Below are 10,808 nucleotides of genomic sequence, written 5' to 3' on the forward strand. Positions count from 1 at the left end.
CTTGTTACTTGGGTCCTGAGGCACTGTCCAAGGCACAGCTGGAGGCCCTCACAAAGGCCGTATCTGTCCGAAACTTCATACTAGTGGGTGGCTGGCGGCGGAGCAATGACTCCTGCTGGTCCTGGGGCAGGGGCTCATCATAGATTGTGGAGATGAGCCCTAAGCCAGTTCCACGGGGCCTCTTCAGTTGCCCAAGTGGCTGTAGCTTCTCTCCATGGTACCTGGATAAAGAACTCTCAGTGAGAGGGCTACTGTCTCTCAGAGCCCAGTAAAGGGAATAGGAAGGGACAGGGAAATAGCTACAATATACCTGGTTTGTCCCAAAGGCAGAACCCTTAAATCTGGATCTTCATTCTTTAGCTCCCTCATCTATCCATTAACAGTGCAAGCATCCAAGGCCTCACATACTGCTTTCATTCTGTTACCACTCTGCTCAAGGACTATCAGTGACTCCCTAAGGACAATCACATTAAATCAAGTCCCATCTTCTCAAACTGAGGGGTAGGGGGAAGGACTCTCACAAGGAATCAATAATTCAGGCAGTCCCAGGGTTACTGACAAGATCCATTCCTAACGGTGGCTTTAAGTTGAATTTGTAAGTCAGTAACAGGAGCATACAGTTCTCATTCAGCCTCACTTTAGTGCCAGCAAAGGCTCAAACCCTTTTCCATGATTTAAAAGCTGCACGTGCAGCAAAAGAAGGTGATTATGATGAAGGATTTATTGCAGTGGGGGGTTGGTTCACTTGTTCAAAGTGAGGGCAAGTTTACATGATTCTAGAGGACAAGTACAAGTTGTCGGTAAGTTGGACGTTCATAACGCAGGGACTGCTGTACTGTTAAGCCTTAAAGCCTAGTCTAAAAAAAAGACAAAGTACCAGACCTACTTTTTCCTTCTAATTCTCTTTTGAAGTTCCTCCAGTAGTCCCCAGCACCCATCCCAAAACTAGTGGGAAGATGGAAACCAAGGTATAGCCGAAAGGCTGGTTCAGGCCCCCAGGAAGCCCCACGGCCACACTCACCCTAATCCACGCTTGCATCTGGGGTGCTGGCCGTCACTATCCAAGGCCTCAGGCACCCCCGAGCACCTGCTACCCAGGCCCTGGCCCTCAGCCCAGCCCTGCCGTTCCATCACCTTTCGCCCAATGCCCTGCAGAGGGAAGAGACAAGACTCAGACAGGGTTCTTAGAGGGGAAAGCAAAGAATGGGGGTAGGGAAAGAAAAGAGAGGGGGGTTAATTGAGTTGGCACAATGCTCACCTTGGTGTGGCGCTCAAAAGTGCCCACCTGGCACTCAATCACGGAACCATGCTCCTGGCCATCTCGTAGTCTCCGTTCCAGACGCATCTGGACAGAGTCTCGGGCATCTTTGTCTCCACCATCTAAGAAACCAGAACCCAGTTTGGGGGCCGGTTCTTCTCAGCAGAAGGCAGGGAAAATCAGGTTTCTAGAACCCCCTCACAAGAGTTACTTATTTATTTTTATGGAGCTCTGTTATATTACCTTATCTTGCTCAGTAGCCTGGGAGTTGGCCAAGAGTAGGAACTATGTCTCCACTCTTTGATAGATGAGGAAATTGTGGTGAAGAGAAGTCACAGAGCCAACAAATGACAGAGCTGAGATTAGAATCCAGGTCAGTTTTGACTCCAGAATCTCAACTCTTAACCAGAGCCTGGGCTCTTGACCATCCTGCTCTTCCAGGGCCTGCCCACCAGACCCAGAGCTCCCTGAGCGCTGTCCCCAGGTGTCCTTCCTCCTCCACAAAGCTTATGAGGCTCTACCCACAATCGGCACTGAATATACCCAACTAGAGATGTTTGGTTTTAAGAGAAACTCTTTCAGTGGGCTACCCCAAGGGATGGTCCCTTCCCCACCCCGTCTCAGTCTCTGCTACGCAGGTCTGACTATGTCACAAGGCTGGGTCATCAGTTCTACCTCCCAGTACTACAACCCCTGGCCCATTACCTCTGTCGTAGTACACACTCATGTCCACGTCCCAGTCATCAGCTGTCTGTTCATCAAAGTCTGCAGAGACATAAAAGCATGCAGAAGAGTGGGGTAAGGATGCTCAGTTCTGTTAAGAGCTAAATCTAGAGTCAGATACATGTTTTAGAACTTGGGGCTTTTGTTTGTATTTTTAAATCTCTCCTCTGAGGAGAGGGTCATTCAGAATTGGGGCTGGCATTTTTCCTCCACCCCACTGATCCCCCCACCCCTAAAAAGAATGATTAGTTCCTCCTAAAAAATAAAGGTAAACCTCTTCCTTAGCTTTTTGTTTGGACTCACTGCCAGGGAACCTACCGCATGAAACAGAGAGCCCCAAGAGAATGCAGCAGGTACTGTCTGGGTGCAGTGCCCGTCTGGGTGCTTGCATTACCTCCTTCTTCCTCCTGCCAGAACTGGGCGTCAGTGTAGAACACCAGGCCAGAGCCACCCTTCTCCCACTGGAGCTCGATCTCCTCCTCAAAGAGCCGCTCAGTTGTCCGCTCCTGCCTGGTCACATCCTCATGCAGCGCTTCATGCCGCTCCCATTCCTCACACCGGTCATCATCCTGGTGGAAGGAGGGACAGGAGAGGTCACCTGTTGCTCTGGCTTCCTGACCTCATGCCCAGAAGGGCAGCTCAGGACACAGGCGTCATGTGAGGCTGGCCCCTTGGCTCCATTCCTTCACATTTCTCTGAGAAGCAGTACGAATTTGGCCCTGGAGGCCTGGCCCAACGTATCTCCATCCCTTGTTTCTCAACATACTTTGCCCTTTCCCCCGCAAGCCTGACCCATTCCCGTCTCTGCACTTTTGGCCATATTGTTCCCCCTGCCTGAAATATCTGCCCTCCTCTCCTCTACTGAGTTGAACCCTCCTCATCCCTCAAGTCCTACAGTCTACACGAAGCCTGCCTACACTCGGGCCCACAGCGCATTCTCCGGTCTCTGTACGACTCGGTGGTAATCAGTATGTACTGTCTGGTCCTCTACACATTGTTTCACAAGGAAAGGAGAAAGAACAAAAACTAACACTGCCTACTGTGTGACTTGCCCTTCATATAACATCCCAACAACCCTTTGAAATAAGTACCATTACGGCCATTCTGCATATGAGAAAACCTAGCTTCAGAGAAACAGTGAATCACTCAAAATAGTACACCAAAAGAGAGTGGCAGAGCCTGTGTTCAAACCGAGGTTGCCACACCATGCAGCCTCTCCAGGTGCTGGGACTCTCTTTACTGAGATTTGAGGCTTTTTGAAGGCAGGAAATAGGTCTTAGCATGTCTTTGGAATCCTGGACAAGCTCCTGGCTTATAGCTGCTTGACTGGACTTGTGGAATGATGGGATAACGCTCAGCTCAAAACTGTGTGGGTCCCTGTTCCCGTTAAATCCCTAAGAGGCTTCAGAATCACTGCTGCAGACCAGATGCTGGCAAAAAGTCAGGGTAGTACCACACTAAGGATGTAGTTCAAATGTGTTAACAACGCTGGGCTGGGAACTTTGAAGACATGGATGAACTATTTTTATTTAGAGTATAAATAAATGCATTAAAAAAAAGTTTCCCCAACAAATCACAGCTCACCTGATTTTATGGATGGACAACCAAGTTTAGAGAAAGGAGTGGAAAAAATGTCTATTTCACCGATAACAAGGTTAGAGTGGAGGCTAGTGTTGAATCCACAGACCCAAGGTCAGAAAACAGAATTGACTTCTCAACTATATATGAAAGCACATGGAGGTTAGAGACCCAGCGAGGGGGACTGGCTTCACATCTCAGCTCTGTCTCTACTTTCAGAGATGGTCTGAGAGAAGTCACTGCACATGTCTTGGTTGGCAGGTTTTCATTTATGAAATGGGACCCTCTTTTCATTCTTTCTGAAGGAATGAAAAGGGAACCCCTCTGAGAATCTTCTGATAATTGTTGTGGATTCCCTCCCTAAAGAAATGCATATATGTACATGCAAATGCAGTATTACACTCAATGTCAGGGAGTTCTCATACTCCTTCGAACCTCCTGAGGACCCCAGGTTAATTAGGAACTCTTGTAATATACAATTAAAGCTTGGTATTCTTAATGCTCTGGCCTCTCCAAGCTGCCAGCAAGGATAGGTGCCTCACTGTACTCACATCATCTGAGGGAGACTCGTCCTCCTCCTCCTTTTCCCCTTCTTCTTCTGGCCCTCCACAAGGGCTGGCTGGTGTATCTACCAGGCAGGCTCCCTGGGGTATTTCCTCACCCTCTGCCGTGTACACAAGCTCTTCCTGTTCCACAGTCTCCGAGTCCTCGTACTCAAAGGGCACATTGCCATAACGCCGGGAGGAACCTGTCTTGGGGAACTGGAGCTGCAGCTGGGTGATGATTCGGGGCGGTAGGCGGCAGGCCCGGATGAACTCCAAAAAGACCCGCAGGGGAGTCCCCACATTTCCATTGGGCATCAGCACCGGTGGGTTCAGCTCCGGCAGTTGTCTCAGATCAGCCAGGGTGAAGACTTTGCTCTTGGCCTTCTGACTCTGCAGCTCTTTCCGGGTCTTGAAGGGAAAGGAGTCCAAATCTTGGGAAGGAGAGAGAAGAATGGATCTTGAAATCCAGAAAGCCTCCAGCAACACTTGGGCCAGAAATTGGTCAAAATTTAAATTCCTTAGCCTAATGCTGTTCTTCTCTTTCCAACATTTCAGAGTCCCCTCCTCCCCTCCCTGGCCAAACCCACCTAGCAACTTCTTGCCATTTCTCATCATCTCAGACAAACACACAAGGTTTTCCATATCTGGTTCCTGCTGACCTTTCGAGCCTCAACTGCCACCAACTCCCACCCCTTTCACACCCTCATACCACGTATTCCAACCACACTGAATGATTTAACATGTCCTGAAAGTTTCATGGGCTTTCACTGCTCTGTGTCTTTGCAAATGACCCAATAAGTTAGTACCTGGAAGATCACCTAAATAAGCCTCTCTCCTCTTTTTTTTTCTTTTCTGCATTACTGTGGTAAAATGAGTTTTATGTGGCCTTTTGCTCTGGTTCTTTGGAAAAACAGCTTGAGAGATTTTCTCTCTAAGCCCCAAGCAGTTACCTTTGCCCTAGTTTTCTACCCTGGTGGGCTTGTTTCTTTTGTCCAGGCTGATTGACATTTCCTGCATAAACTGTAAACCACTGGTAGTTTGATACTTTTTGTCTGGCCTGCGCTGCAGCTTCCTCTGTGACTGGTCAATATACTTATGTAAATGAAGTGACTGTAGCCTACTAAGCAAATGAAATGTCTGTGGCCTACCAAGAAGGCCATACCTTAAAATTGACCAGGAGTTTGCTAGTATATGTAGCCAAACCCATAGAGGTTGGCAGACAGAAAGAAAAGAAGGAAGCAGAAAGGAGAAAAGGCAAAAGAGGCAAGAAGACAGAAAAAGCAGAAAGAGGCAAAGAACCTCCTAAAAGAGCTGTAACACAGGTCAAGGGCTGTAACACTGAAGACAGCAAGAGGCCCAGAGGGGGCCCAGTGGCAGAGCCAGCATTGACAGGACCAGAAGGAGCTGTGTGCCAGAGTCACTGGTGACAGCAAGCAGGCAGAAGGCAGAGAGGCCTGTCCCGAGGGGGCTGAAAGGATTCCTACAAGGCTGAGAGGGGGCAGGCTGAGAGGGGGTGGGCTGAGAGGGGGCATGCTCAGCAGAGAGAAGGGCTGGCTTCCTTGCACAGCGAGAGAAGCAAAGAAAACTGTCCTGCACTAAAGAAAGAAGGGAGATGCTCTCCACTTCAGGGAAACCTTCCAGACCTTGCCTACATGTTTCCTGATCCCAAGTTGTACCCTGTTACTTCTTTAATACGCCACTTAAGTATGGCCTGTGAGTTCTGTGCGGCCATTGCAACAGATTATTGAAACCGTAAGAGAAGGAGAGAGTGCCCTGCGAGGGATGAATGGTGTCAAAACCGGTAAAAAGGTTGGAGAGTGGAGGTATGTTTGACTACCACCTCACAGGGATCAGCCTTGGGCTGACCTTGATTCTCATCATCTCCCCTGAAGTTAGACAGGCTCTGATGCTACTACTACCATTTTACAATTACACTCAAGTTCAAGTTGAGCCTAAAGCTCTGTCCAGAAATGCAAGAAATGACCTAAACTATTAATGAGTCGGAACCAGAAAGTGTGATTTATTCTTATCACTCCCTACTTCCCAGGAAAGGTGCCTCTGTTCCAGGAGCCGTTGTCCCTGTCTGTTGTCTTTCTCATTCATACCTGATGCCTCGGTAGGTAGCCGAAGTCTGCGGATGAGACAGCGACCCGGCAACCAAGTCCCCTGAGAATCCAGCCACTGGCGGCCCGAGTACATGCGAAGAAACCTCTGGGCCTGAGCCGCTCCGCGTATGGAGATGACGCAGCAGCAGGTGCGAGTCTGGACCGGAGCCGGGTCCCGGGCGGAGAGAGCACGGGCATCGGCGTCCGAAGTCTGAGCGAGAACCTGGCCCTCAGCGGCAGGATCGATGGGAGCTAGGGCAGAGTCGGGAGCAGCCCGAGGAGGGGTTAGCTCAGGCCGATGCCGATAGTGGAAACAGAGGAAGCCACCGCCGCGCTGTTCCCGGAACTGGCTAAAGTAGCTCCGTAAGTGGGCCGAGCGCAACTCCGCGGGAATACCGCTCACTACCAAGTAAAAGGTCTGCTCCGCCTCTGCTTCGCTGGGCGCCGCCATCTTGGGTTGTCACATGATCTGCTGGAACCAACTCTCGCAAGAACCTCGCGAGCCGTAATGAGGCTTCTTGCGTAGCAGTATCTTGAGCCTCACTATTGGTTAGCCGGCATTGTTTGGATTTGCAACAGGTAGTTGGCAAGGTGGGTTTTAGTGGGGAAGGACCTGGGGAAAACTTCGGGGCGATTTGGAAAAACTCACCTGAGAGATGAGATTATAAAGCTCTTTCCTAAGGCTCTGATGAGGATCAACTAAGAAGCCTGCGGGAGGGGCAATTTTTAAGATTCGCTGTTGGAGATTTCCCAAAGCTGATCTCAGTTCTTCCTCATTTCAGAGCCTTTTCAGCCATTTTTTATTCCGAAACGTATTGACCTCCCACGAATCAGTAAGAAAAAAACAGAAAAATAGGCCGAAGATATTTCACAGAACAGGAAACAGGCACGTCTAATTAACGATGAAAAGTTAATCAGCGTTATTAATCATCAAGGAAATGCGATGAGACCTACTTCACGTGCACCAAGTTGGCAAAAATTAAAAAAAAGTCCTCAAGTGTTGGTGACCATGTGGAGCAACTGGAGCTCTCATGTACTTTTGGTGTGAGTGCAAACTGGTAAACCACCTTGCAAAACAATTCGGCATTATCTCTAAAGCTTAAGGTGCACATAGCTTTGACCCACATGCTTATCAGAATACTTATATATAAATATTCATAGCTGGAGTGTCTGTAAAAGCAAAAAATTGGCATTTAGTACTAATAATTTCCGATATATTGAATGAAGAAGCAAGTCGCAAAATACATGCAGACTTATTTCATTTTATGAAGTTCAAAAAATAAAAACTAAAAATATTTTTTAGGGATACATAAATAAATATGTTGTAAAACCATAAAGAAAAGCAAAGGAATGGTTAGACTAACCCAAGATTCAGTGTAGTGACTATGGGGGAAAGTGAACTTGGAAGTTAATGGTAAAAATGTTCTATGAGACAGTGATGAGGGTTTGTTGTACTGTTACTCCTTATACTTTACATATATTTTATAAATTTTTTTTTTTACACAACATATAATAAAAACTATCCTAAAAGAGAAACGTAACTCGTATTTTGAAAAGCAAGTGGTTACTTTGGTGATCACAAATATACACCCATAAAATGAAGAAAAATAAGTGTGAATGAGTGGTTGGATCGTTGTGGGTAGGAACAACATACATGGGTTATAAAAAAGTGCTGTATATCTGCTGGAGTTACCGCAAATTGCGGATTCGAGCTGCCTGCTGCAAAGCCAATACTGAGACAGGAGGAGGTAAGCAGCGAGAGGGCTTTATGGAATACCAGTATTCAAGAGATAGAGGGGGTTAGATTTCTCCCAAATTCTGTCTAATTTTAAAGAGCTAGCAGAAGGGTTTTATAGGGGGAAAGTTAGGGTTTTTAAGCACGTAGCCCACAGATGGTCTTATACATCATAAAACAACTACAAGAAACTATTAAACTAAAGATGTTCATGTCAGACATCTGGACCCTAATCTGTATGTTTGTAACACACTGAAAAAAACTCACGTAAGAATCTCTAGGCTAGTGGAACTGTTCTGCCAAGTCCACTCTGGCTGAGATAGGGAGCAAGAAAGAAAGTTGCAGATTAAAAATGTCAGGCAGCTTTTGTAGCTGCCGTCTTGCAGGCTGAAGGCCGTTTCTCAAGAGAACAAAGAAGAGAGACCAAGGCCACAGGAGCTGAGAGAGCTCCACACCCCTTTGGAAGAGACTGGTGCAGCTGGTGCAATAAAAAATGATTTTAGAGATTACTTAGTGCATCATTATGGCATTAGTTATGTCAAGCTCTCCATCACCCATTGTGAATAGGAGAAAACATGTTGTAAGGTATTAGGGTGTTTGCTATGTTAAGTGGAACGGGCTGGTGAGCCACGTCTTGAACAGAACCTGTGCCATTTTCCAAAGACTAGAGATTAATCACAGCTTATACAGCTATACTAAAACAAATGAAGATATATTCCCTCTACTTTAATATTAAAACACTGGAAAGAATGTACTTTCTCTACTTCACTGGTGTTAGTGTAAATTGGTACAGTGACTTTGGAAAACTGGCAAAGTCTACTAAGTTGAACATACATTCTCGTTCTTGTTTTATAGCAAAATAACTGCATACATCTGTGCACCAAAAGACCTGTGCAAGAAGGATCCTAGTAGGATTATTTATAATAGCCCAAAATGGGAAACAACCCAAATATTCATCAACAGTATAATGGATAAATTGTGGTTTTAATGGGATGCTTTTTTTTACCACAATGAAAGTGAATGGATTACTTCTACCCAGAGCAATAAAATGAATTTCACAGGCATAAAAATGTTGAGTGAAAGAAGCCAAATACAAAGGAGTACATGCAGTGTGATACTATTTATATAGAGTTCAAAACAGGCAATCTCATTTATGGTATTAGAAGCTAGGGGCAGTGGTGACCTTCGGAGAGGAGGAAGAGTGCGGTTGTGGGGGGTCGGTTTCTAGGGTGTTGCTACTGCTCTACTTCTTGAGCTGGATGGTGGTTACAGGGATGTGTTCATTTTGTGATAATTCATCACGCTGTACACTTAGGATTTGCGTACTTTTCTTTTTTTCATACAAAAAAGTTTAGTCAAAACTAAACGAAGTTTAAAGAAATCTGGAAATTGAAAAAGAAGTGCTATAGAGGAGACAATATAGCCCAGAATAAAGATGATGTTCTCTGGATAAGCTGTTAGATGGCCCAAGAAGTTGTTCATTTCTGGATCCTTCCCCATTTGTGGGGCTAAATTTCCAGGACCTAGAATGTTACATAGTAGGCTTTTAATAAAATCCTCACTGACAGAATGAACATCCCTGACACTAACGTGCGGATGCGGCCCTCGGCATTTCAGGGGAATCTTTCCAGGCCGTTCAGGGAAAGTGGGGCCACTTCCCTGGGGGGAACACACAGGCCAGATTGCTCACCAGTAACCCAGACCCAAAAGAAACCAAGATTTCATTTTCACACTCGTACTACCTCATAATGGAATGTAGAGGAGAAGGCGCTTAGGTACTGTTTATTCTCTAGTCCATCCCTGACTTTTTAAAAATGTAACACTGCTTGGTGTTTAAGAGTGTGGGCCTTGAAGCCAGACCACCTGAGTTAAAATTCTGGCTCTGCCACTTATTAGCTATGCAATCTTTTTTTTTTTTTCTTGGCTGTAATTAAAAAAAATTTTTTTTACTGTTCTTTAAGTGAAAGTTTACAAATCAAGTCAGTCTCTCATACAAAAATTGATATACACATTGCTATGTACTCCTAGTTGCCCTCCCCCTAGTGAGACAGCACACTCCTTTCCCTCCACTCTTTTTTCATGCCCATTTGGCCAGCTTCTGACCCACTCTGCCCTCTCATCTCTCCTCCAGACAGGAGCCGCCCACATAGTCTCCTGTGTCTACTTGATCCAAGAAGCTCACTCTTCATCAGCATCATTTTCTATCCAATAGTCTAGTCCAATTCCTGTCTGAAGAGTTGGCTTTGGGAATAGTTCCTGTCTTGGGACCATGACCTCCGGGGTCCTTTTAGTCTCAGTCAGACCATTATGTCTGGACTTTTTTGCAAGAATTTGAGGTCTGCATCCCACTGCTCTCCTGCTCCCTTAGGGGTTCTCTGTTGGTTCCCTGTCAGGGCAGTCATTGCTGGTAGCTGGGCACCATCTAGTTCTTCTGGTCTATATAGTGTCTGGTTTACGTGGCCCTTTCTATCTCTTGGGCTCATAATTACCTTGTGTCTTTGGTGTTCTTCATTCTCCTTTGCTCCAGATGGATTGAGATGAATTGATGCATTTTAGATGGCCGCTTGCTAGCGTTTAAGACCCCAGACGCCACTCTCCAAAGTGGGATACAGAATGTTTTCTTAATAGATTTTATTATGCCTATTGATTTAGATGTTCCCAGAAGCCATGGTCCCCAAACCCCTGCCCCTGCTATGCTAGCCTTTGAAGCATTCACTTTATTTAGGGAACTTCTTTGCTTTTGGTTTAGTCCCGTTGTGCTGACCTCTCCTGTATTGTTTGTTGTCTTTCCCTTCACCTAAAAAAGCTGTTATCTGCTATCAAATTAGTGAAAACCCCTCTCCTTCCTTCCCTCCCTCCCCACT

The 10,808-nt window shown here is 46.2% G+C and overlaps 1 protein-coding gene across 1 annotated transcript; it reads right to left on the minus strand.

Annotated features, from left to right (window-relative positions):
• On the minus strand, nt 1–6,674 carry GPATCH3 (G-patch domain containing 3). Its single transcript, XM_049878398.1, has 7 exons — nt 6,210–6,674; nt 4,111–4,535; nt 2,376–2,550; nt 1,964–2,023; nt 1,259–1,380; nt 1,022–1,149; nt 1–221 (listed from the first exon to the last, which is right to left on the minus strand). Exons 1-7 carry the CDS (start codon nt 6,658–6,660, stop codon nt 5–7), a joined length of 1,578 nt encoding a protein of 525 aa, XP_049734355.1. The 5' UTR covers nt 6,661–6,674; the 3' UTR covers nt 1–4.
• Between the last annotated feature and the right edge of the window lie 4,134 nt (nt 6,675–10,808).

Source organism: Elephas maximus, chromosome 3 (genome assembly GCF_024166365.1).
Source record: "Elephas maximus indicus isolate mEleMax1 chromosome 3, mEleMax1 primary haplotype, whole genome shotgun sequence".
In the NCBI taxonomy this organism is placed as follows: Eukaryota; Metazoa; Chordata; class Mammalia; order Proboscidea; family Elephantidae; genus Elephas; species Elephas maximus.

Coding starts and splice junctions, on each gene's coding strand:
- GPATCH3 (XM_049878398.1), bottom strand. CDS start 6,660: ATGGCGGCGCCCAGCGAAGCAGAGGCGGAGCAGACCTTTTACTTGGTA. Junction 2,551..4,110: donor ACGAGTCTCCCTCAGATGAT/GTGAGTACAGTG, acceptor TCCTTCCACCAG/GATGATGACCGGTGTGAGGA. Junction 2,024..2,375: donor CTGGCAGGAGGAAGAAGGAG/GTAATGCAAGCA, acceptor ATGTCTCTGCAG/ACTTTGATGAACAGACAGCT.